This window comes from Rattus norvegicus, chromosome 14 (genome assembly GCF_036323735.1).
Source record: "Rattus norvegicus strain BN/NHsdMcwi chromosome 14, GRCr8, whole genome shotgun sequence".
In the NCBI taxonomy this organism is placed as follows: domain Eukaryota; kingdom Metazoa; phylum Chordata; class Mammalia; order Rodentia; family Muridae; genus Rattus; species Rattus norvegicus.
In genome coordinates, this window is record NC_086032.1 from 15,986,453 (window position 1) to 16,012,556 (window position 26,104).

General features: G+C 44.2%; 3 protein-coding genes across 4 annotated transcripts in view; 2 read left to right on the forward strand and 1 right to left on the reverse strand.

The window, feature by feature from the left end:
- Art3 (ADP-ribosyltransferase 3) overlaps window positions 1–17,312 on the reverse strand; it is an 82,225-nt gene extending 64,913 nt beyond the window's left edge. Inside the window, exon 1 of one of the 2 annotated variants that reach the window (XM_039091856.2) lies at window positions 17,183–17,312. The gene's annotated coding sequence lies outside the window, so the exon portion shown is untranslated. The remainder of the gene's footprint in view (window positions 1–17,182) is intronic. The other variant, NM_001012034.1, reaches the window with a different exon arrangement.
- Window positions 2,614–4,811, forward strand: Cxcl10 (C-X-C motif chemokine ligand 10). Its single transcript, NM_139089.2, has 4 exons — window positions 2,614–2,766; window positions 3,261–3,387; window positions 3,582–3,671; window positions 4,048–4,811. Exons 1-4 carry the CDS (start codon window positions 2,706–2,708, stop codon window positions 4,064–4,066), a joined length of 297 nt encoding a protein of 98 aa, NP_620789.2. The 5' UTR covers window positions 2,614–2,705; the 3' UTR covers window positions 4,067–4,811.
- Window positions 17,313–20,713: 3,401 nt separating the features above from the next.
- On the forward strand, window positions 20,714–25,625 carry Cxcl9 (C-X-C motif chemokine ligand 9). The gene is made up of 4 exons (NM_145672.4): window positions 20,714–20,868; window positions 21,858–21,984; window positions 24,236–24,320; window positions 25,439–25,625. The coding sequence occupies exons 1-4, from the start codon at window positions 20,808–20,810 to the stop codon at window positions 25,541–25,543; spliced, it is 378 nt and encodes a 125-aa protein (NP_663705.1). The 5' UTR covers window positions 20,714–20,807; the 3' UTR covers window positions 25,544–25,625.
- The last annotated feature ends 479 nt before the right edge of the window (window positions 25,626–26,104 follow it).

A 26,104-nucleotide genomic window follows, 5' to 3' on the forward strand; every position in this document is an offset into this window, starting at 1 on the left:
TGTTCTGAACCTGCAAAACTCAACTTCAGATCCTACCCAGGGACCACTACCTCATACACTCTTCCAAGCTTCTGGACTGGCTGGTTGGTTTTCCCTGTGTGTGTGTGTGTGTGTGTGTGTCTGTGTGTGTGTGTGACTTCTGACTTTTGTACTTGCATATGATTCCTCTCCTGGTCATTTGTTTAAGCACACCCCACTCTTCTGTTTTGTTTTTCTTTGAGATGGGCTCTCTACATAGTCCTGGTTGCTCTGCAACTCTCTATATAGACAAGTCCAGCCTTGAACTCAGAGATCCACCTGCCTCTACCTCCCAAGTGCTAGGATTAAAGGTGTGTACTACCACAGGCAACCTGTAAGTACACTTCACTCTTGAGTGTGTGTGTGTGTGTGTGTGTGTGTGTGTGTGTGTGTGTGAGAGAGAGAGAGAGAGAGAGAGAGAGAGAGAGAGAGAGAGAGAGATGGCTTCTCTATGTAGCCCTAGCTATCCTGGAACTCACTACGTAGACCAAGCTGGCCTGAAACTCAGGGATCTGCCTGCCTCTGCCTCCCAAGTGCTGAGATTACTCTTAAGGCTCGCCTGATGCTGACTGTTCTTCCAGGATCATCAAAGTTCTTCTGCCTTTAGGGAACTGGCTCTTAGGAACTTTCACATTAGATAACACTTCAGTCATTTGACATGAACTGTATAATTGGTTTGTTTTTAATTTTTTTTACAGATTTGAATATCTAGGAAGAAATGCACATTTTTCTCCCATCCACAAAAATTCCATGATATGTATACCATACTTGCTATAATCTGTCAGAATTCAGTGCAAAATGATCTGTGCTAGTCAACAGGTCTGCTTTCAAGTACAAGTGACTGTTTATTAGGCAACGTGTATGTGCAATACATGTATGCTGCAGTAACTTTCATTTTAGCATGAAATTTGGTATAAGTCCAATTTAACCCTCTCCTAGGTGTTTTTTCCAGAAACACCAAAGAAACCTCAAAGATGACTTTGGCCAAGTGGACAGACAGAGGGACATCAGGAGCCCGATCCATGGATTTGCTCTTTGGAGAGACTGCATGACCAAGTGTTAGAGAGCAGGGGCCACAGAAATGGAGGTTCTGGAGTCTTAAAGGGGTTTAATGAGAAAAAAACTCATGACCAACAGAGCTTAACACTACGTAATATTTACTAAACTATTTTCTCCTTAGTAAGGGACTATTTATCCATTTGCTGTTTTTCCTTGACATTCTCAGATCTGTTTTCCTTAACATCTTGACTGAGAACTTGTACAATATAAAAATAACACTGTCACCATGTATCTTTTTTGTTTAATGTAAAACTGCCAGCACCTCTCCCCACTCTAAAATTCTGAGGTTCCTACACTGCAGTCTATTCTGCAGAAGCAGGTTCAGAGAGACTGCTCTTGGCACCCTCTCACAGTAGCCATTCCTCATCAGAAGTTCGCAAAATGAAAGTCTCATGGCTTCTGTCCCTGCCCCATTCCCTTCCAACTGTTCTTCCAGATTCCACAGCTGTCCCATGATTTGTTCCCTTGAAAGTTTAGCTCTATTCTAGTCCTTGGACTACATCAATGTAGGATTTAGCTCTCTAGAAATTTCCATCTTTCCCAAGCAGCAACTTCCTCCCTGTTCTGGTGGCAGGGTTTCTGTGTCACAGTCCCAGTTTGTGGACACAGGTTTCATTCTTGGTCTCTGATGCTAAGTGTTGAACCAGTACACCCCATAGGAAGCTCCCATCCCAATCCCAGGGCAAGTCACAGGCAGGAAAGAGGGAAATTCCCCTTCATCACTGTAACCTCTATGTATGTACTCTTCTGGGTTCCAGCTATCTGCTGCTTTGGTTGCTCTGCAGAGTGACACCCACGTTCACTTTCGTCCTTGACACCGTTACTGCCCACTCACAAAGAAATCAATCCAAACATCCACGACACAGAATCAGAACTGGAGTAATGATTAACTTTGCAATCCCTTTTGTAACTCGTGGCCAGTACCTGCACGTGGTGTAAAATTTCCGCTTCCCAGCTTCTGTTCCCAATGCCTATTCTAACTGTGTGCAAGTTCATTCAATTGTATAGACTTTGGATCTGGCTAAATTTGGTGTGTGCTTATTTTTTTTATAAATGGAATAAAATTTAAAAAGTATTTTATAATGCACTGTATAGGGTAAACAGACAAATTTCACAAAGATATAATGCAAAAATAAACAATGCAAATCAACAAATATAAAAACCATGTTTAGGACCGGACTTAAATATCAGCTCTATGTTTTATTTATGAGAGAAGAAAGATGAGCCTCAAAGCCATTTTCAAATGTATTCTACAAAGCATTGCATCTGTTTTCTCAAAGAGCTCACGCTTTGGAAAGTGAAACTTAACTCACTCATAAAAAATCAAAAAGGAACACAGGCAGGAAAGAGGGAAATTCCAAGCTCATGGGTCACTATAAACACAAGCAGTGTCCTCGGTTTAACATCAGGGAACTTCCCTCGAAGGTTGTTGAGTCCTGCTGAGTCATCTCCCAAGTCAGCCAATCAAGACTCAGGGAGGGAAACTCTGTGCACATAAATACTGAACAGTAGCCTGCACTTCATGAAGCGCTTCACCCTCGGCTGAGCTGCATTCCAATCCCAGCTACATCCGGAGCCCAGCTACATTCGAGCCCAGCCACATCCCGAGCCAACCTTCCAGAAGCACCATGAACCCAAGTGCTGCTGTCGTTCTCTGCCTCGTGCTGCTGAGTCTGAGTGGGACTCAAGGTAAGGGCCACCAAGGCCATTTAATTATCAGAGTCAGAAAGAGGACTGAGCTCAGTTCTAGACACAGTACGTATCTAAGCTTTAGTGTGTACTCTAAAGAGGGGAGCAGGAAGAAATCCCTTCAGCCTGCAGAATGTATCGTATGCTGGTTGAAGTCAGAGAAAAACAGAGTAAGAGGAAGGGGACAAAGAGGAAAGGGGGAGGGAGGAGAAGAGAGGAGAGAGCTGGAAGAGAGAGACCGAGTAAGACATAGATGCCTCCTTACCTGAGCCTAACCAATACTATGCATATTACCTAAGGGCGGGATTTCCTAACTGACAAGCTGCAGATCTCTCCTCACCATGATCAGATAGTTGACCATTCAGCCTATGATACCACGGGATGCACCTCTCCACAGATTGCATGACAATATGGGGCAGGTTCTGCTAAACACTGCCTCACCTGTTTTAAGTGCCTGAAATGAAACGGTGGCTTTACCACTTGTCTCCCTGCAGGGATCCCTCTCGCAAGAACGGTGCGCTGCACCTGCATCGACTTCCATGAACAGCCGCTGAGACCCAGGGCCATAGGAAAACTTGAAATCATTCCTGCAAGTCTATCCTGTCCGCATGTTGAGATCATGTGAGTACAATCCCACCTGCCGATAACGCCCCTTCCGTAACCACAGGGTAGATCCTAGAGGGAGATCGGGAAGGACCGGGGTCCCTGAGGACTCTACGTCTAAGGCACCATGCCTGAATTCTGACAGGGACCTGCAGGGCCATCAGCTCTGCTGACCTGACGTTAATCTGAGGACCTCACTCTTATGTCCACAGTGCCACAATGAAAAAGAACAATGAGAAGAGGTGTCTGAATCCGGAATCTGAGGCCATCAAGAGCTTATTGAAAGCGGTGAGCCAAAGAAGGTAGGTTTGCTGTTGCTTTCTCAGGAAATGGCAGACGGGGAAGTAGCCATTCCCTGGGCCCTGCCGAGGGTGTCTGCCTTAAACTCGTGGCACCAGCATGTGCCTTTTCCCTCCATTTACACAGACACTGAGGTGTCGTCTTAGGGCATACATTCCTAGTGTCTAGAAGTGAAGCAGTTATAACTGTCCGGGTAATGTTGCCAAATGGTCCCCCATTTCCTCACTTAAAAAAACAAAAACAAACATAAGTCCCAGCTCCCGTGACGCATAGAGATTGTAGAGATGAAAACACACCAGGCCTCTTGCCCGAGGGTCTTTGGGTTCCCAAACCAACGGCAGAGTCGACTCCACTCAGTACACTTTCCTCTTCCTACAGGTCTAAAAGAGCTCCGTAACTAGAGAGAAGCCACTCGCCACAGTGCTGAGACCGATGGACAGCAGAGAGACGGTCTCTCCACCTCCCTTTACCCAGTGTGCGGCTAGTCCTAACTGTCCCTGTTTCTCCTGACCATGGTCCCATCAGCTGCTACTCCCACTACAGGGTGATGGACAAGGCCTGGTCCTGAGACAAAAGTAACTCCAGCAGCAAGGCTTCCCAATTCTCTAAGAGCTGGTCCGAATCTTCCCTCAGGCAGCTATGACGGCTCTCCTAGCTCTGTTCTGTAAGCTATGTGCAGGTACTAATCTCTTCAGCATGTGCCATGCCCCAGCCTGCTCCACACACCCTCCTTCTCCCTAGCTCTAAGCTCATCAGTTCTGAGTTCACCTGAGCTCCTTTATTTCAAATGCAGTCCAGGTGAGATGGCAAATCAAGTTTGTCAGAACAAACTTACCACCACCTTCCCAAGGGAATTTCATAACTCAGAATACTCACAGGAACCTAGACATGCATGTTTAAATATTATTTAATGACCGACTGTACAAAGTGGAACTCCTAGATGTATTTTTTGTACGATTTTCATTGTATATGTAAGAACTTGTGTGGTTAAGTATGTATCAATGGGTAGTTAAAGTTTACATAGGCAAATGCTTTGAATGCTACATATTACAAGATGTGTTGGATGGTTTTCAAAATAAAATGTACTGTATTGAATGTAGTATGAGACCAAAAAAGTAATAAAGTAATAATAACTGACATGAAATGCCAAGAGTGTCCTGTGACTAAGAATTATTTCAGAGGTTTAGAGACTCGGTGGCCTGGACAAGATGTTGGGGTGGGTAGGAGACAAATAAGTCAGGAGAATTACCACACTGCTCCTTGGTAAGACCCATCATGTAGGCTTCCCGTGACTGGTGAGGCAGAGAGGAAAAGGCCTGAGTGTGGAGCCTGTCTTGTTAGTTTTCACTGTCAACTCCACACAGTTGAGAGTCCCTGGGAAGGGGGGGGGGCTGTGCAGATCAGACCTGTCTGTGGCCATGTGTGGGTGACCTTGACTGATGCTCAGTCCACTCAGGGCAGCGCCAGCCTGAGCAGGTGGTCCCGGCTTACATGAGTCAGGGGAAGCAACCCCGAGTGCCAGTATGAACCCTAAAGACTTCATCTTGATAACCCTGACAGCAACAGAGCCGCGAGCAAAGTCCCCCCATAGCCAGTGAAAGCAGGTAGTCACGGCTTGTGTAGGCATCAGTCTGATACTAACTCACGGAGCTGAACATCTTCCATGGTTTCTGCTCCAGCCTCCTGCCCGGCTTCCTTCCATGGGTGACAGACTGTTACCTACAAACATGAGCTTAAATTAAGCCCTTAAGTTGCTTCCGGTCAGAGCATTGGTCACAGCAACAGAAAGGAAACCAGAACAGACTCCCAGATGCAAGTTTCTCTAAGGCAACTCCGTCACGATATTGCACAGAACATTGCCCAGGAGGCAATCAGTTCATTTCCCTCCTAGCCCTGTCTTCACCTCTGTTCTAGAGACTTGGCTCCTACCATCACCTACCCAGTTCCCCCAACAAGAAACCCACATTACCACTTCTTCCTCACCTCTCTGTCCAAAGAGTGAACAAGATGCTTGCAACAGTTAGCTGTTGTGTAAATCCTTGGCTTCTGGGATGTCTGAAGAGCTCTCATGGGGTCTGTAAGACGGCTCAACATACAGGCACCCGACACAGCCTGAAGACCCTAACCCTGAATTCAGTCCCCAGGACCCCTGAGGGCAGAAATGTCCCCATGCCTGCAAGCTGGCCTCTGATTTCCACACCCATCCCTACCTCAACTCATCGCACACACGGTAAAAACACTTAAGGAATTCTCATGGATAAAATCAGACCAACAGTTGAAAATTAGTAAGAATTTCACAAAAGAAAAAAAAGCACAAGCCCCTCATGGAGAAGATGCACGACCTCGTTTCTAATGAAAGAAATGTGCATTCAGAAGCCTAAAGACTTCATCTTGATAACCCTGACAGCAATAGAGCCATGAGCAAAGTCCCCCCATAGCCAGTGAAAGCAGGTAGTCACGGCTTGTGTAGGCATCAGTCTGATACTAACTCACGGAGCTGAACATCTGCTCATGTTGTAGCGATTCTGTTACCATAGAGTAATCTATCTCTTGCCTGGGACCTATTCAAGGATATCACAGCAGAGCTGGCTGATCATCAGAGCCAGTGGGAAGACTCTACCACTGAAGACACCAGACACTGGAATCGGCTAGACCTCACGGTGCTGGAACACGCTGAGGCTGCTGGGAAGAACCATCAACTGTGGTCCTACCCGGTTTGACCATGTGTGCAACACTACCAAGAGCAGGCAAGGTGTGCCCATTCATGCAACAGCTGCAGGTCTACTAAGGGATGACCAGAAACTCTCTGGTGAATCTGACGCTCACTCTGTAGGAGCAAATCACCTGCTACTGGGAACCCAGTCAGAAGCTCATGGCTGGGGATACTGGGGGGTCCCAGTGAGCCTATCTATGTCCATTTTTGCTAACTGGACATGATATATCCATCAAGTTGACTCTTGGTAACTCTTTTTATATCTGGTAATTCTCTTTATATCTGTGGCTTGTTGCTGCTGTCAGGTTTAGTGAGAAAAGCTGCTCTCTGCAGTCAGAAGCAGAAACTACAAAGGCTCATCTCTGATAGATGAGGAGTGATAGCCAAGTCCTCAGCCAGAGTGGGGGTGGCAGGCGATCGCACGTGTACACCAGCACTCAGGAGACACTGCAGAAGAAAGGGCGGGAAGTGTCGGAGCAGGAAGGAGGGGTGCAGAACACTGACTTCTGAGAGGGACAGCACAGCAGTTATGACAACCTGCATTAAACCTGCACAAGAGCTCAGGGCGTGCACTCCCCACTTGGGGGATTTATATCGTTATTGGTCAGGAGGAATTTCTTCAGTGGTATAGTGTGCGGAGTGGATGGAGTCTTGAGTCTCTGTGTACATGGGCACAGCCATGCCTCAGACCAATGGGAACTTGCAAAGCGTTCCTGTGTTCCAGTTCAAGTGTTTATAACCAATTGACCAGTGTGTGCAAAGACCAGGAAGCTCAGCTCCCCACTCCTGGATGACTGAGACTGCCCCACCACATACATAATAACATATGTATGCCGAGTTTCCGGGATGCACAGTTAAGTGCCCGCCATAAGAGAGACCATTGCCTACCTGATCCCAGCTTTTCTGTATGTGTGTCCATCATATCTTCATTTCCTTATCACCCGACTTGGGTTTCCAGAACCAAGTCATGCAAGACACAGTGGTACAGACACTGGATGCGTGCCTAGGTCCTCTAAGCATCTCTAATGCAGTAGACTGGGTCATTCAAACACAGACACAGACACAGACACAGACACAGACACAGACACAGACACAGACACAGACACAGACAGACAGACACTCTCTCTTCTCTCTCTCTCCCCCTCTCCCCCCACCCCATTCTGAAGGCATATTCTATACTAAAAAAGGGAACAGGGCCTAGAGAACAGGGCCTAGAGAGATGGCTAAGCACTGGCTGCCTCTTCCAGATGACAGGTTTGGTTCCCACCACCTACAAGGCACCTAACAATCACCAGGCACTCCAGCTCTCAGGGATCCAGTGCTCTCTGCTAATCTCCTCAGATACTGCACACAGTGGCGCAAGATATACAAGCAGGTAAGACACATATGTAAAGATAAAAATATCCTTTTTAAAATTTAAAACTCTAGAATACTGCCAATCTTGAGATGCCCTCATGAACATCACCAGACGAACATGAGATTTTTCACACTGTGGTATATAATAAAAGAATGGCGTATGCCTTTCACCACGGAACCCTATACACACAATAAACAGTAGAAGGACAAGAGAGAAGCCCTGGGCCAAACCCTAGCACATGCAAAACCCAAAACGAAGCCAAACCTTCCCAAAGGGCACCTTTCAATCCAGCTGGAGAAACCCTCTTACCTCAGTTCCTTCTTTTAAAGGCCCTTTCTTCCTCTTCCTTTTCTGGATGGATGTTTTACTTTATTTCCTTAGGATGCTAGTCAAGGCCTCTAGCAAGCTAGGTATTCGACTTTCCTTCTTTTCTTCCTTCCTCACAACTACATTTCCAAACGCAAGGCCTTGGCTTTGAAGACTGGCACAGTGGCTGAATTTTAGGAGAGACACACATCCAGACCACAGCGCCTACCTTGTTGTTTTCTGGTAAACACTCTTCGGAGAGGTGTGGAGAGAGCTTTAAACTTCTCTGTTCAAGAGCAAGGCGTGCATTCAACAAACACTTATGCTTGTCATATACCAGGTCACAAGAAACAACTGTGGCCTCCAGTTTAACTCCTGAACAGACAACTGTCTGTCACTTACTCTGTGGACTTAAGGCGCGCAAAGAAAACCAGGAGCGTGATGGCAGGCCTGGACTCTGACACACATTTGTGTCTGACGGACAAAAAGAGAAAAGTGAGTCTTAGTATGAGAGAGCATACTCTCTCTCTCTCTCTCTCTCTCTCTCTCTCTCTCTCTCTCTCACACACACACACACACACACACATCTGTTAAGTTTGGAAGAAAGTAAACACACAGTTGCAGCTTCAGGTATCGTCAGAGCTGATGTTGGACAGACATAAATTAAAGTCTTTCTGTGCGGGGTGGGTCTGCCATCAATGCTGTAGTTTATATTTTATGCTGCATACATGTTATAAAACACACAGAAAGTGACAGGCAGTTAGTTATTCTTTTCCAAGGCTTCTGTGTCTGAAAATGTAACCCAGCACTACATAGAGTTTTGATAGCCTCAGACTATGCTGGCCGTAATGTTAGACTAGAGATGAAAACCGCTATTGCCCAGTGACACGGGTCAGTCTAAGGCTACACCACAGATACTACGTACGAGTAGCCATGGACTGAGAACCTCAGAACTTCCGTCTTCCGATGACTGACATCTGTATAAATAAATAAAATGCATGTGACCCATGTCGTCTCATCCATACTCACACTAACAATGCTTGGGAGCAGTGCTCGAGGGAGCAGGGTTGAAAGGGTGGGCGCTTGTCAGGAAGGGGGACGAGAGCCTGGAGCTGTAGGGTGACAAAGCAAAAGGGACTTGGGGTACTTATCCTTCACAACAACATACCTCAGAGTGAAACTCTTCAGGGCAGATTAGGGAAACTCCTAGGGAAGACAGAAGGTCGATTTGTCCTAAGAGCAAGCCTCACAGGTTCACCTTACTGTTAAATCCACAGGCTTCGTGAGTAACTACATACCTCTGGGACTACAGGAAACATCATTTAATGTGGAGAGGAAGAACTGAGAGAAAAATACCAGAAGCGTAAGAAATCCCAAGCCATACATCCTCAGACTCTGAAGCACCCATCCTGCATTTTGGCATCTAAGACAAAAGCTAAATTAAAAGTATAACTAGGGAGACAACTATGGAAAATACAAGTGTGACATCATGTCTACCTCTAACTAAACTACTAAAAACTAAAATGAAATCTATTTTGACTATGGGTTTCTCTGTACAGATCTCCGGATTTGTCTTTTTTTTTTTTTTTTTTTTTGCTCCAACAAAAGTTGTGGGATGAATTATACATATCTATATTTTATGTATGACATAGAAATATATTTTATATATAATACATACTACATAAATATATACAGTACTTATTATATATGTTCTATATAAAATATAGAATAGAATATATATAAAATTTATGGTTCACAGGCTACAGTCCAGCTAGCCCAACAATGGCTGCCTATGAAAAGAAGGTCCAGAAATCCAGTAGTTGCTCAGTTCACAAGGCTGGATGTCTCAGCTGGTCTTCAGTACATGCTGGAGCCCCAAAGTAGACTCTAACGCCCGTGAAGGAATAGACTTCCTAGCAAGGGAAAGATCGAGCAGGCAAAGAGTGAGGCGTCCCTCTCCCACGGCCTTTATACAGGCTGCCAGCAGAAGGTGTAGCCCAGAATAGAGGTGGCTCTTCCTACCTCAAAAGCTCTGGCTTAAAGGTGTGTCTGCCCTCCTCCAATATCCGGATCTTCCAGATTCAAATGATTCAATTAAGTTCCTTAGCCCTTTGGGTTTTAGTTTACTCCAGATGTGGTCAAATAATTGCTAAAACACCATCACCTCAGCACATTCAGCACACTGAGTTTTCCTGTTCACATTATGGATGCCGAGTCTCTTCGGGTGTCACACAGTGCCTTTAGATGTCACATAGTAGGCTGGAGAGACAGCTCCGTAGTTAAGAGCACTGGCTGCTCTCCCAGAGGTCCTGAGTTCAACTCCCAGCAACCACATGGTGGCTCACAACCATCTGTAATGGGATCCGATGCCCTCTTCTGGTGTGTCTGAAGACAGCTACAGTGTACTCATATACATAAAATAAATAAACCTTAAAAAGTAGATTTGGAAGTCACATAGTACCTTTAGATGTCACAAAGTATCTTCAGTTAGGTGTCACACAGTGTCTTCAGGTGTCAGACGGTGTCTTTAGTGCTCTCTCTTTTCCTCTTCATTTTCTTTCTGTTCTCAGAATCAATCATTTCCATGATCTTATCTTCAATATGCTGACTTTTTTTCTTCTTCTGATTACTCAAGACTGCTGCTGAAGACCTCTGGGGATTTTTAGTTTGAGTTTTGTGTGTTTTTGTTGGTATCGGTGTCTGACCTAGGGGCCTCAAGCATGAGGACACTAGGCACGTGTAGACACTAGGCACGTGTAGACACTAGGCATGTTTCTTACCGCTGTGCTGAACTGTCAGCCTCTCAAGTCTTTCAATTCTTCAGATCCTCAAGCTTTTAGTTCCTTTTTTATAATTATTTCCACCTCTTTGTTGCTATCCTCTGTTTTTGCCAATTGTTATTCTTCGCAGTGTAAGCATACTTAGCTGTGTAAGTATGTTTAAGACAATCGATCTGACGTGTTTAGCTTTCTAGCTGCTAAGCCGTGGCACACACCTTTAACATCAGCACTCAGGAGGCAGAGGAGGTTGGAGTTTGAGGCCACCCTGGTCCACAGAGCGAGTTCCAGGGCAACCAGGGATATACAGAGAAAAACCCTGCCTCAAAAACAAAACCAAAAACCAAAGCAAAATGAGAAGACATTTCCAGCTAATAAATCTCTTGTCTAGCTTCCAAGGAGACCTTTGGAACCTCATTTAATTTAATTAGCCCTTCAAAGACCCTGTCTCTAAATACAGCCATGTTCTGAGATCACCAGCTGGTACATCTTCAACAAAAGGATTGCGGGGACGTAATTCATCCAACTCAAAATGTGAGTTGTATTCACTAAAAATAATCATGAAAGGAAGGCAACAAAGTAAAGAACCGAAATCTTAACATGTATGTACATGTGTGTGTGTGTGTGTGTATGTATGCATGCATGCATGCAAATGACTGGCATACATTTACGACGTCAATACTATGGTGCCCTCTTATTCTCAATGTCACCTTCCACAGGTTCAAACACCCAGGGACTCCAAGGGTGACAATAAGGTGAGAGACCAGATGTTTTGGGTTCAGACTCCATCTTAGAGAACCTGACCTGAGTAATGTTGAACTCGGGTTAACTAACAGGCCAGTTTCCAGGTTATTCCCCAACAAATCCGCACCCCCAGGTTACAAGCCTGTCCCTGGCACTTCACTTCCTAACAACCACCAATGAGGAAAAGACAAAACACACACACACACACACACACACACACACACACACGCACACAGCCAACAAAAGTTAAGTTTATGGTTTGGCTCTCAGCACCAGTCAACTATGTTAAAGGCCATAGTGGTCCCCCAGTCAGATGTGTGCCAGGCTAGATACCCGCTTCCTGCCTCTATAAATGTTTGCCCGAAACTAAGTTTAGGGCGCCCCCCCCCCACCCATTCTCCTGCATGAGGGATGGGGGAGTGGCCTAAGCTTAAAGAGACCCTAATGCAATTACATCAGAATCGGCTCCTTTGGTGGACTTTGGGGGGTTCACAAATGTTTTCTGGCACAACAAAGGTATCGTGAGAGAGAACGAGACATCACTTTCACATACCTCTCATTAGAGTATATTGTTATATAGCTGTAACCTTTTATCATGCCTCGTTTATAAAGTAAACTGTGTCCTAGGTATGTAGATATAGAAAAGACAAAATAGACATATCCAGGGCCTGGTATTATCTGTGAGTTCAGGCATCCCTGGAAGGTTTTGAAATATATCCACCATGGATAAGAAAGGGGCTGCTGGGCTGGAGAGATGGCTCAGCAGTTAAGAGCACTGGCTGCTCTCCCAGAGGTCCTGAGTTCAATTCCCAGCAACCACATGGTGGCTCACAACCATCTGTAGTGGGATCCGATGCCCTCTTCTGGTGTGTCTGAAGACAGCTACAGTGTACTTATATATAATAAGTGAATAAATCTTTAAAAAAAGGGGGGGGGGAGCTGCTTCTCTGAGCTTACTTGACAACTTGAAAAGGTAGATTATGTAAGTACTAAACCAAGATAAGCTAAAAATGTAACTATGATATAAATGGAGGACTGGAATAGTAGTTGGTAAAGTGTTTGCCAGTTGTTAGCATCCTGTTTAAGCTCCACCTCCACAGTTACCTGGCAACAGCCAAATATTACTAACACTATGAAAGGGGCTGCTTCCCCCTCCTCACTCTCTTACTCTTATTCTCTCTTTTTTTTTTTTTTTTTTCGGAGCTGGGGACCGAACCCAGGGCCTTGTGCTTGCTAGGCAAGCGCTCTACCACTGAGCTAAATCCCCAACCCACTCTTATTCTCTCTTGTTCTTGCTCTTCCCCTCTTCCCCCTCTGTCCCTTCTCTCCCCATTCCCCTCCTCCCACCTCCATGTGCCCATGGTCAGCAACTTCTCCTCTCTCCTCTCTTCTCTCCTCCCTCTCTCTCTCTCTCTCTCTCTCTTTCTCTCTCTCTCTCTCTCCTCCCCCACTACTACCCTCTTAACTCCCCTCCCCATGTCCTGAATAAACTCTATTCTATACTATACCATTGCGTGCCTGGTCCCTCAGAGGGAAGGGATGCTTCAGCATTGACCCACTGAGGCACCCCCTTTCTCAGACCTCCATAGAACATAATCCCCCTCTATCTTTTCATAACACAACAACTTAAGCATGAGGATCAATTCCCCAGAACCCATGAAAAAAAAAAAACAAAAAACATGGTAGTTTGTGCTTTTAATCCCCACGCTGGTGAGGTAGAAACAGAAACATCTCGGCCAGCTTAGCCTACAGGCAGGTTCAGGGCAGTAAGAAGCTTGGTTTGAAAAACAAAACAAAACAAAACAAAAAACAAAAAAAACAGAAAACAAAAAGCCAAGCCAAGCTGGGCAGTACCTGAGGGATACCAGTCGAGGTTGACTTCAGGCTCCTACATGCCTGGACACACCTGTACACACAAATGGGCATACACACGCATGCACACTTATACATACACAACTGGAAATAATCCCATGTGCCAATTTTGGCACAGCAAACACAAAAAAGTAGAAGACTGAGAAACAGACACGTATACCCATCAGGGCCATTGCAAAATTAGCCTTCTCTTTCTGGCAAGCAATCAAAATGTTACAGAAAATATTGAGTATTTTTATCATTTGTTTTTATAATTCCACAGAAGGAAAAAAACTGAAAATGTTTATGTTCCGGGTGGGCCTCACTGTGTTGCCCATCCTGGGGTTCAGGCAACCATCCTGTCTCAGTTGCCTCAATGGCTGAGGCTACAGGTGTCCGCCACCAACACCCGGAAACAGAAAATGTAATCATTTACGAGATAATTAGAGCATCACTGTATTCCTGAAATGTTAAAGACAACCCAAATCCCTAGCATTGAGAACGAACAGTCTAGACTTATAAAGAACTGTTTGAAAATAGACCATCTAGGGCTGGGTGTGGTAGCAACGCCTCTAATCCCAGCACTCGGGAGGCAGAGGTAGGCGAGTCTCCGTGAGTTCGAAGTCAGCCTGGTCTACACAGAGTTCCAGGTCAGCCAGGGCTACACAAAAAACTCTGTCTTAGGGGGCTGGAGAGATGGCTCAGTGCTTAAGAGCACTGACTTCTTTCAGTTTTGTTTGTTTTTTTTTTTTTTTTCCGGAGCTGGGGACCGAACCCAGGGCCTTACGCTTGCTAGGCAAGCGCCCTACCACTGAGCTAAATCCCCAACATAAGCACTGACTTCTTAAGAGGTCCTGAGTTCAAATCCCAGCAACCACATGGTGGCTCACAACCATCTGTAATGGAATCTGATGCCCTCTTCTGGTGTGTCCTAAGACAGCAACAGTGTACTTATATATAATAAATAAATCTTTTTTTTTTTTAAAAAAAGAAACTGTCTTTAAAAAGTTCTGAATAGGGGTTGAGGATTTAGCTCAGTGGTAGAGCGCTTGCCTAGCAAGCGCAAGACCCTGGGTTCAGTCCCCAGCTCCGAAAAAAAGAAAAGAAAAAAAAAAGTTCTGAATAAATAAAATTAACAAGTGTTGCTCAGTGACAAAGATATACACATAGGTAGGGGGTGTGTTGTGAGCCTGTGTGAGGTTCCCAACACTGCTCACCCTTCATGGCCTACTATATTCCTAGCCTCAGTCCTCAGCAACTCCTTCCTCGCTGTCTTCTACCCTCGCCCAGCCCCTGCAGCCTCTGCAGCCTTCTCACATCCCCTTCTTGCAGGAAGTAGTAACTCCGGTTTCCCCTTCCGATCTGACTCAGGCTGCTGTCTGAAACACTTGGAGGCAGATGGAGATTTCCCTGCACCCAGTAACTGTGTGCTTTCCTTCTGTGAAACATTTCTCTCCCTGTGGTAGTTATTTGTTCTATGCTGATTTGCCCCCGGATAAATTATAAACTCTCTGAGGGCAAAAATATTGGTGTCCTTAGAATCTAGAATCAGAAAAGTTTGATGCATGAACGGGAGTGACTGATAGAACAGTCAGCAAAGTGTTTGTGAATGTGGAAATTTCCCAGCCTGGAGAGACACACACATCTGTACTCCCAGGACTAGTTACACAGAAAAAAAAAAAAAAAAAAAAAGAAAGAAAGAAAGAAAAAAGATCAGCCTGAGCCTCAAAAAAAAAACAAAAAAAAAAAAAAAAAAGGAAAAGGTAAATTAATTAATAACACGGAGCTTTTTTCCTTATAGGGATTTTTGGGTTTTTTTGGTTGTTCGATTGTTTTGTTTGCTTTGCTTTGGTTTGTTTGGTTTTTTTTAGACCTATGCAGTTTTATGTGTATGAGTGTTCTGTGTACAGGTATGTCTGTGCACCACACACATGCAGCATTGTGGAGCCCAAAGGGGTGTCACAAAGCCTCTGGAAATGGAGTTGCAGCCCATTGTTAGCTGCCACATGGGTGCTGGGAACTGGACCTGCGTTGGCAAGAGCAACAAGTGCTCCTAAACTTCCGAGTCCCGGCCCTTTGCACAGTTATTTTTTATAGTCATTTTAAAGTAAATTTTTAAAAAAACAAATATAAATATTTAAAACGGAAAAAATACTTTCTCCCCTTCTGGGATAACTTTCTTCCGTCTTGGAAGCAGCTTTTGAGCAATTGTAATTATTATGATTTTACGCCATCAGACTGCAGACTGGCTCGCCAAAAGTCACAGGACAAAACAGTAGTGCTGTTGCCAGCACTAGACTACATCTGTCCTTGTCCAGATGTTATCTCTCAGAACTATCTATTTACTGATTAACCAGTCCCGGGACTTTTATTAGACACAAACCAAGAAGCCAAGATAATGAGATTAGTGGAAAAGGAATTTGTTCCTTTTTCTTGGTGGTCTGAGATAAACAAAAGTATGTATGGTTGGTTAGCGAAGAGGTTTTTGTTTGTTTGGTTGGTTGTTTTTTTTTTTTTTTAACTTTTTTCTTAAAGGAAGAAATAACTCCCTGAGGAAAAAGGAAATTCAGAATGCCAACTCACAGCTCGGGTCTTTCAAGAAATGCATTGGTTTTTTTTTTTGTTTTTGTTTTTTTTTTTAGTTAAGGTCCTTGACTATTAGGAGAGACTGGTAGAAAGAGGGGACTCCATTGAGAAATTAAAATGAGCATTAAAATGAAAACGAGTTTCAGTTTGAGAGAAACCTCCCCTCTGAAAAGCAAAAGGAGGCCTCCTGTCTTTACTACACGTTCAGGCTGTTAATCTATTTAAATAGATCTACACAATTTCAAAATAAAACAGTTGGAAAGGAGGCCAGATACCACGTGTGAGGGCCAACAAGCCCGCTGTGCCTGCCTCTGGTGATTTCATCATTGAGTTCCTCAGGGACAGTTGACTTGGAATTTTTCAAGGGGAAAAAAAAAGAGGGATTTTGTGGGGGGGGTGGTGGTTGTTGTCCTAAGAGGAATTACAAATTGTCTGTTGATTTCAACAGTCTTGATAATCCTTGGCTTTCTTCCCAGGCCTGTGAGAAACTCCAGCAACATCCTGTCTTACTTAGCAAGTTTCGTTTTCTCCTAAAAAGCTTTCTATCCATAAACTCGGCCTCTGTGGGATTTTTCACTTTTTTCTTTCTCTCCAGTCTCTACCGCACTTCTGCAAGCTGGCATGAAACTTGCCAAGAATGGAGTCTGGAAAGCAAATGTCTTACAATGCCTGACCCCAAATGGTCTATCTCTAGTCATCTTGCCTAAAGACCCAGGTTGATCCGAGAAGCCTTTTACCCTGGAAAGATATTTCCGCTGTCAGGGGAGGAAGGAGCCCTTGTAGGTAGGAAGCCTAGGCTCTGGGGTTCAGGGATTCAGGGCCTCCAGGGCTCTGGGGTTCAGCAGCTCAGGACATCCTGGGTTAAGGGGTTCAGCATCTGGAGGCTCTGGCCAACCTCAACACCAGCTCCTACCCAATGGGCCTTCTTCCTCTGGGTCATCTCAGCCGCCCTCGAGAGATATTCCTGAGCCCTGTAGCCTCCACACCATGAGCTGGGCTTCTAGAGGCATTGGTGCCTCCCACACTTGCCAAATCTCCTATGAAAGCCGCACACCGCTCCCTCCCGGCATGCCCAGGGTCGCTAAGTCTCCACTCTGCTACCTAGGGAAAATGGCTTCCTCAGGATAGGAGGCAGAGGGACAGTGGGGACAGAGAGTAGAGCCCCAGGGCACATATTACCTTTCCTCCCTAAAGTGCTTCTTTTCTTCAGCCGATCAGATCGGTGCAGGCAGCCGCAGCAGCTAGCTACACACGTAGAGTGAGCGTTGAGCTCCGGGTGGAGGAAAGTTCTGGAAGCAAACCGGCTGGGCATGCGCACTGTGCATAGCCCAACTAGAAGAGGTCACAGAATCAATGGCTCAAGATTTCAACCCTGTGGCTGATGCCAGATCTGCCCAGCTGAGTTCTGGTCCCTGTTTGTCACTTGCGAACACTTATACCGAGTATTTACTGTACTTGAAGAACACTGTTCCAGGATCGGTGCTGGGTTACCACCAGGTTCAAACGTGGGTCTTTAAAAACCCTCCTGTAATAGAAGGCGAGACTAGAGTATCCCAGACCATCTAACTATATCCGATCTGTGAGGATGAGCCTTGACGTGTCGGGAGCACCTGCAGCAGAGAGGACTGACGGCTTGTGGAGCTAAGAGAAGACTCCCCAAAGCTGGGGCGCTGAAGAGGATAAATTACCATGCTGCATGCAGCCTAAGCATGCCCAGTGGTCACATTACAGACACGAAAGAGACACGAGCAGTGAATCAGAAAGTGAGAAGAAAGAGTGATGCAAGAGGCCGAGAACGTAAACCAGACAGCCCATGCTGAGCCTTCGCTCTAAGAAGTCTCCATCGGCTCTGACTGGCTCGATGCTACTTGCAACAGGGCGTATGCTCTGTCGGGGCATATGCACACGTCGACAATTTCTGACATGCACATACTGAATTTTAGGCAGTTCCACTCCCCACTCCCCTCTCTCATCCCTCACTCCTGATGGAAATGGTCTTCTTCCCAGAAATGCCCCTCCTACTCTGAACCCTTGTTTTCTTTTTTGGCGCATAAACATTAATTAAGGGTGGAGCCTCATGAGCCCCTCCCCTAGGTATGATGAAACGATGACCGATGCTCTGTGTGTCCTAAACAGTTGCAATGCAATGGGCCGACCAGTCCAGAACACTATCTCAGTACTCCTCCCCAACCTCTGGCTCCTTCTAGCCCCTTCTCTGGGATGGTCCCGGAACCCGGGGACAGTGGTGACAGGTGTACTGCTGAGGGTCGGAATACTCAGTAATTCTCTGCCCTTCGGCTAGTTACAAGTCTCTGATAGACCACTACCCACTGGCAGTCTACTCTTGCTATTAATCTTAACAACCACTTGTGAAACTGGGATTTATTGTCTAGAGAGATCCAAGGCTGGCAGAACTGGACTAAATCTGATGACTAAACTTATCAAAAGTCACCATAAGTTTTGCTTTTCAAACTGATTTCCGTAACATTTTATTTATATGTTATTAATCTAGAGATAAACCATTAAAAAGCATGGATTGCGTAACATAAAAGATGAATGTAATTATCCCCATATTCTAAAACATGCATTCCTTAGGGATACGGGAAGATTATTGCTCCAAGGACAGCCATCAGTCTGGGAAGGCTAAACAACAACAACAACAACCTCTTAGACATTAGTGGGGCACAGGATGCAGATCTACAAACCCAATACTCACAGGCTGAGGCAGGAGAATGGCCTGTTCAAAGTCAGCCTGCTATACACAGTGAGACCTTGACCTTATCTTCAAAAGAAAAAACAAACTGTATTACAATGATTAATGCCCAACTGAGGTTCAGCCTTACCCTATAAAGTTTATTTCTTAGCATATATTATAATAATACGGGCTGGAGAGATGGCTCAGCGGTTAAGAGCGCTGACTGCTCTTCCAGAGGCCCTGAGTTCAATTCCCAGCAACCACATGGTGGCTCACAACCATCTGTAATGAGATCTGATGCCCTCTTCTGGTGTGTCTGAAGACAGTGACAGCGTACCGTGTACTTACATAAAACAAACAAATAAATCTTAAAAAAATAATAATACATAGAATATATTTATCTATTACAATAATGTAGTATATATTTTGCATATTTCCATTTCTCTCTCTTTAGGGAGAAATTTACTTTTGATTTTGGTTTCTTTATTTTAAACTTTAGTTAGGTTCCATATGATTTTCCATAGGGAAAGGGAGTATGTAAGGAAGAAGTTGGTAAAGATTGTTCAGATGTCTTTTACCTTGATTTGGGGAATATTTTTAGTTTTGATCTTACCAAGGTTAGGGTATACCTTGGGTTGTAGCATTGCCTGCTACCTGAGGACTCTCGAAAACTGCCTTCAATTCAGTCAAACTCCAGCGGGGAGGAGGGATAAAGAGGGCCGAAAGCTGCTGCCTAACAGAGAGGAGAGGAAAAGTAATTTACGTGATAGTTGTTCATTTTGTCCAGATAAACATTTAAAAGGAAGATGCGCAAGCTGTTTCTATGAAACCCTGGTCCAGCCACCTCTAGAGGAGGTAAAGAAAGAATAGAAAGTCTTTGTGGAGACGGTCGAAGTCTGGACACGTATGCAGTCAATTACAGAACAATAGCATCTCTTAGCTATTAACTTTCCCTTCCACTAATGAGTGCACTCAATGATTTTGTGAAATAAAGCCAAAGAATTCTAATAGTTTTTACCAGTCCTGCCTTAATTAACAATTGTGTGAGGTAGAGCAAAAAAAAAAAATACTTTGTTTTATTTAATACTTTTTGCCAGTCGTGTCCAGCATTTGGTCAGACCCTTGCAATATCTCCATGATGTCCTAAGGCACTATTGTCTGGCCTCGATGTATCACAGGACTATATATAGCACCAAACACATATAATGCACTTTTGTTTTCATTTGTTCCTTTTTCTCAGATCCTATTTTGAAAGGGAGGTTGTTGGCTCTGTTCCTTTGTCCTTTGTCGTTTTATATCTGTTTCTTTCATCTAGCTTGCATCCTGTCCAAGCACTATTCTCCGAGGAAGCATTTCTCTTGCTGCAATACTGACTCTTGTTTTAGTCTCAACATCTACAAGAATTTAGAACAATGAGAGCATTTTTTTTAACAGCTACTCTGCTTTTTAAACTCTTTGCTATTGAATGTCATTTAACACACGTAGCTTCTTTAAACTCGGGAATGTTTGCTTTCTTGTTTTACAGTCACACTGTGAGTGGCACAGACGGTTTGCGAAACACTTGGAAAGGGTGGCAGGGAACAGAACAGCTGTGGCTTATGCCACTAATCAATTACGGTGACGGCGACTTGCAGCAACAGCCACACAAAATGGATTTACCCCTCACAAATTAAGAAGCTTATTGTCACGGGAAAATATTAATGTATTGTGTAGAGAGGATCACTTCCCAGGAGGGAAGCACATCTCCAACCTTCGTCATAGGGCATTAATAAACTCATCGTATAATCTATTCTGCATCCAGGTAGCAAGTTGGCCTGTGCTGAAAGAGGGTGCTGTGGTGGTTTCGCATCCCTTACTCTAAACCACTCGTTTATGTGAAATGGGAGTAGAACGTGCAGAAATTCCCTGGGATCTGAGAGCAGGGTTTTCCCCAGGACAATCAAGTTTGCGGGTTAATTTAGTTCTTCTAGGTCAGCTGAGGAGACCAGCCAATCAGAGACGGGAAGGAAAAGGGATTTCCTAAATAAATATGACCACCAAGAACATGTTCTCTGAAGACATTCTCAGCCTTGACTCCAGCACGGTGACTTAATAGAGCTCGGCTCTGCCATGAAGTCCGTTGCTCTATTCCTCATGGGCATCATCTTCCTGGATCACTGTGGAGTTCGAGGTAAGGACTTTTACAATGAGTTAAGTTACTAAATTCTGGGCTCTGCATCACTGCATGAGTCTTCTCAGGCCAACAGATAGAACCGAATGTCTTGCATGCAATCAAAAGTTATACTGCGGGGGTTGGGGATTTAGCTCAGTGGTAGAGCGCTTGCCTAGCAAGCGCAAGGCCCTGAGTTCGGTCCCCAGCTCCGAAAAAAAGAAAAATGAAAAAAAAGAAAGTTATATTGCTCTGTCATCAAAGCAGTCTGATGCTGCGAGCAATTGTCCAAAGGTCATAATCGGTACCTACCAAGTCAAACATGCCTTCTTGGTGAAGGTATTGTGAGCTCACGGTGAGAGGTCAAAGCCTATTTGGACATTTTAATAATGAGAAACCACTTCTCAGATATAAAGGGGGGATTCTAGGGACTTTATTTCTTGTTGAGTGTGTCATTTGTCGTGCAAGATATGAAATCTACAGCACCGGCAACAGGGAGTGACCTGAGAGATCCTTCTCTTTTTTTCCTAAGATTTATTTATTTATTCTATATAAGTACACTGTAGCTATCTTCAGACACACCAGAAGAGGGCATCGGGATCTCATTACAGATGGTTGTGAGCCACCGTGTGGTTGCTGGGATTTAGAACTCGGGACCTCTAGGAAGGGCAGTCCGTGCTCGTAACCACCGAGCCATCTCTCCAGCCCGAGAGATTCTCTTCTAAGTTGCCTCCTGCCTCATTTTCCTCACCTGATGCTGGGTAGCGATAAGAATGTCTGTGGTTAACCAACCGAGAATTCGGAAGTCAGAGAGGTTGCCTCTTTGGAAATGACACCTCCCTTGAAAGGCAGTGACGATGATTTACACACACACACACACACACACACACACACACACACACACACAGACAGACAGACAGACAGAGAGAGAGAGAGAGTCACAGCAATAATGACTGAGACAAACCCATCATTCTAATGGACCCGAATAATGTGTATTATCTTTCTTCCAGGAACCCTAGTGATAAGGAATCAGCGATGCTCCTGCATCAGCACCAGCCAAGGCACATTCCACTACAAATCCCTCAAAGACCTCAAACAGTTTGCCCCAAGCCCTAACTGCAACAAAACTGAAATCATGTAAGTAAACGTTTCCAACACATGCATTCCACACTGGACTTCATGGGAGTCTCACCCTCAGATGAGTCTGCCTACTCCCTTTCTCTCTTCTTCCTCAAAGTAAGAAACCTGGAAACAAAAAAATGAAAGATGATGTATCCTTTAAATAATTAATTGTTTCCTGAGACCAAATTACCTTTTTAAGGCTATTTAGGGTTTTTTTTTTCTTTTCTTTTTTTCAGAGCTGGGGACCGAACTCAGGGCCTTGCGCTTCCTAGGCAAGCGCTCTACCACTGAGCTAAATCCCCAACCCCGCTATTTAGGTTTTTAATTCAGAAAACATATGTTTGAATATCAAAATAATTAAGTATAATTAATATGTCCCTGTTAATCATTAATTGTATCCCTATTAAATACTCCTATTAACATAATCAAAATACATGAATGGAATTTCAGTGAATCAATAAAAACATTTTTAAAAAATAAAAGAAGGGGCTGGGGATTTAGCTCAGTGGTAGAGCGCTTGCCTAGGAAGCGCAAGGCCCTGGGTTCGGTCCCCAGCTCCGAAAAAAAGAACCAAAAAAAAAAAAAAAAAAAAAAAAGAAGAAAAGTAAAATCAATAAAGGTAAACATTATATTATCTACTAACTCAAGTTTCTGAGTTTTGGTTTCCCTAAGCCAAGCATAGTCCACAATATTAAACAGAATATTCCAGAAATGAGTGAGTCATAAGATTTTAATAATTTCACTCTAGTACATTGTTGTAACTGATTCAACTTGATATTATTTATGGTTGCTAATATCTTGCTCTGTTTAATGTACACATTAGACTTTATCTTAGGTACGTAGGCATATAGGTACATAGATGCCATGTGAGAGTGTAGGAAGCTGGACGTCTTCCCTATATAGATGGGAGAAGTTGTCTTTTGTAATTTGATTTTTCCTTGACACAATAATAGTGGACAGTTTTTCATGACAATTTTCTCTAGTAATGCTACACTTGTTAGTTTTCAGGGGATGTTAGGATTGAACCTAGGACTCTTCACAGGCTATGCGTGTACTTTCTCTCTCTACTTTACCCTAACCCTGAATCCTAATAATGAAATTTAAAGTGTTTTGAGGGGTTACAGAGAGATGACTGAGAGGTTAAGAGGGCCTGAGTCTGGTTATATTACCCACACTGGACAACTCGTAACCATCTGGAACTCCACCCCCAGCAGATCCTACCTTCTTCTGGATTATGTGGGGACCCGCATATACACAGACACACAGAAGTTAGAGATAAAATAAATTTTGATCCATGTTCTGTGTGTTCAAGGGCACATGCCATAGCATATAGCAACTGGGACAACTTGGCCGACTCGGTTTTCTCTTCTGTTCTTATCTGGGTTCTGGGCTTCAGCTCAGCTCTCCAGGCTTCTGAGGCAAGTGTGCTTACGAGCTGCACCCACTCACTGGCTCTAATAATGACTTTTAATGGCTAAGCTGCTTTACGTCATATTGATAGGCCACAGTTTGTGTAGCCTATTCACATTTCTAGAAGCAAAGGTTATGTAAAAGAAAATTCACTATTGTCACACTATTACTATTGTAGAATTGTCTTTAATTCTCCTAGTAATTTTTTTCTAGAGATTAGAATTTCTTGTTTGTTTGGTTTTGTTTTGAGACAGAGTCTTGCTAGGTAGCCAAGGCTGGCCTCAGTCTCATGGCCCTCCTATATATACATATATGTATAAATATATATGTATATATATATATATATGTCATTCATATGACCTTTGACACATAAATTAAGGGATTCTATACGGAATAGCTATTCTTTTTTTTTTTTTTTTTGGTTCTTTTTTTTCGGAGCTGGGGACCGAACCCAGGGCCTTGCGCTTCCTAGGTAAGTGCTCTACCACTGAGCTAAATCCCCAGCCCCGGAATAGCTATTCTTATTCTCAAGATATATAGAGAGGGGTTGGGGATTTAGCTCAGTGGTAGACCGCTTGCCTAGCAAGCGCAAAGCCCTGGGTTCGGTTCCCAGCTCCGAAAAAAAAAAAAAAAGAAAAGAAAAGATATATAGAGAAATTAATTTTTAGAAATTGAGGTTTCTCCTGAAAGATCTGCTACTTTTATCTACCCGTTAATCTTAGGAAGACATTTTGCTACAATTTAAGTGGTTCCAACTGGGAAACTCAGCAAAATGCATGCTTGTTTCACTGTTACTATTAAGAATTATTAAATTGTTACTGTGGGGAGAAGGCTTACTTGTGTCTCTTTGGCACAGCGCTACACTGAAGAACGGAGATCAAACCTGCCTAGACCCAGATTCAGCAAGGGTGAAGAAGCTGATGAAAGAATGGGAGAAAAAGGTTGGTGAGGGGAGGAACACAAATTGCTTTCTTTTAGAGATCAACTCAGAAAGTCAACAGACTCTGGGCACACCCAGTAAGGATCCATTTTCCATCCTTTTGAATAGTATCAAGTAGTAAGTCGCTAAGGATTCAAAAATAATAAGTTATAACCCCTTCCCTGTATAGCAGGTCGCTCTTGATAATATATAAAAATCAACAGACTTGGTGGAAGACATTTAGAATAGTGTATACACAAGAATCTTGAGGATTATGAAGAAAAGGGTAGTTGACTTGGCCAAGAGGCGGTGTTGTAGCGAGTTTTAAGATAGACTTCTATCAAGTGACCGCTGATCTGGATCGTTAAAGATAAGATTTTAACCAGGCAGCTAATTAAGTACAGTGTGGGCGTCGCTGGTTTCAAGTGGAGTAAGGTGTGTTCAGCGAGCCTGAAGTATGTAGCTGTGTTTTAAATGTAGAGATCAAAGGGGTTGAGATGAGAAAGAAGCCAAGGACACAGCAAGAAGAACTGTGTGGTGGCTAAGGAGCTGGGTTTGAGAAGAGCCATGGTGTATGTACTAGGAAGCTTGAGTCACCACGCCTGACTCCTGGGTCTGCCCCAGATCTGTGCTCGCTGTTAAAGTTTCAGGCTACACTCTCACCCAGCCTCGCCCACTTTCAGTGGTTCTCAACCTTCCTGATACTGAAACCCTTTGATACAGTCCCTCATGTTGAGGTGACTCCCGGCCATAAAATTATCTCGTTGCTGCTTCATAACTGTAACTCTTCCTACTGTTGTGAATCATAATGTAAACACCTGATACGCAGGATATCTGATAGGTGCCCGAATGGGTTTCCACCCACACATTGTTGAACCATTGACTTATATGGAAAGTGGATGATAACAGAACTAGCCAGCCCCCAAAGGGCAGTGTTTGTCCCAGGTGGATAACAGGATGTGAAGACAGCTAGATGTCAGAAAAACAGGCAAACAGAAAATGAGCCAAGTGCCTCTGAGAGATCAGAGACTTTAGCTGGCTCTGAGGATAAGGAATGATCGCACTTAGGAGGAGTCCAACCATCCCGAGGGGGAGAAATTACACCATTGGAAAGCATTGCCTCTTTCTCATTTCTTGCAGATCAGCCAAAAGAAAAAGCAAAAGAGGGGGAAAAACCATCAAAGGAGCAAGAAAACCCGAAAAGCTAAAACACCCCACCATCCGGAGTCAAAGAAGACTGCATAAGAGACCACTTTACCAACAAGCGCTCTGCATCTAAACGGCTTTTAGATCATACTAAAACGCCTTCCCTTTAATACACAACTCGTTCACTACAAAACATTGTGCGCGAATTTGAAATTATAGCTAAAGCTAGGAAGTCAAGTGTAAAACTCAAGTAGTAAGAATTTCTAGAGGCGAAAACTGTCTTTGTTCTACGCAGCCAACAAAATTTCATCGAGCCCTTGAGCACAGCCGTGATATCAAATCTGGGCAAGTGTCCCACACACAACAGATGCCTGGCTTCTAAAGCCACACATGACAAAGCCTCCGGAGTCTTCTGAGGCTTGCATCACCAAGCTCCAGGCTTGGTGCTGCCGTCTGGCTGCTGGTGAGCTAGACTTTCAGCAGCTGCATTTTGAGTCACCCTTGAGCCCCTGCACAAAGTGTGTCTCAGAGATCCGTACAAATGGTCTGGGGGTTCCACCAGGGTTGGAGACCACCAGGGTTGGCTTCCAGAACCTTCCATGTAGCTTTTTGAGACCATGGAATTTCATCATTAATTTGATCCCATGTTCAAGGCTTATT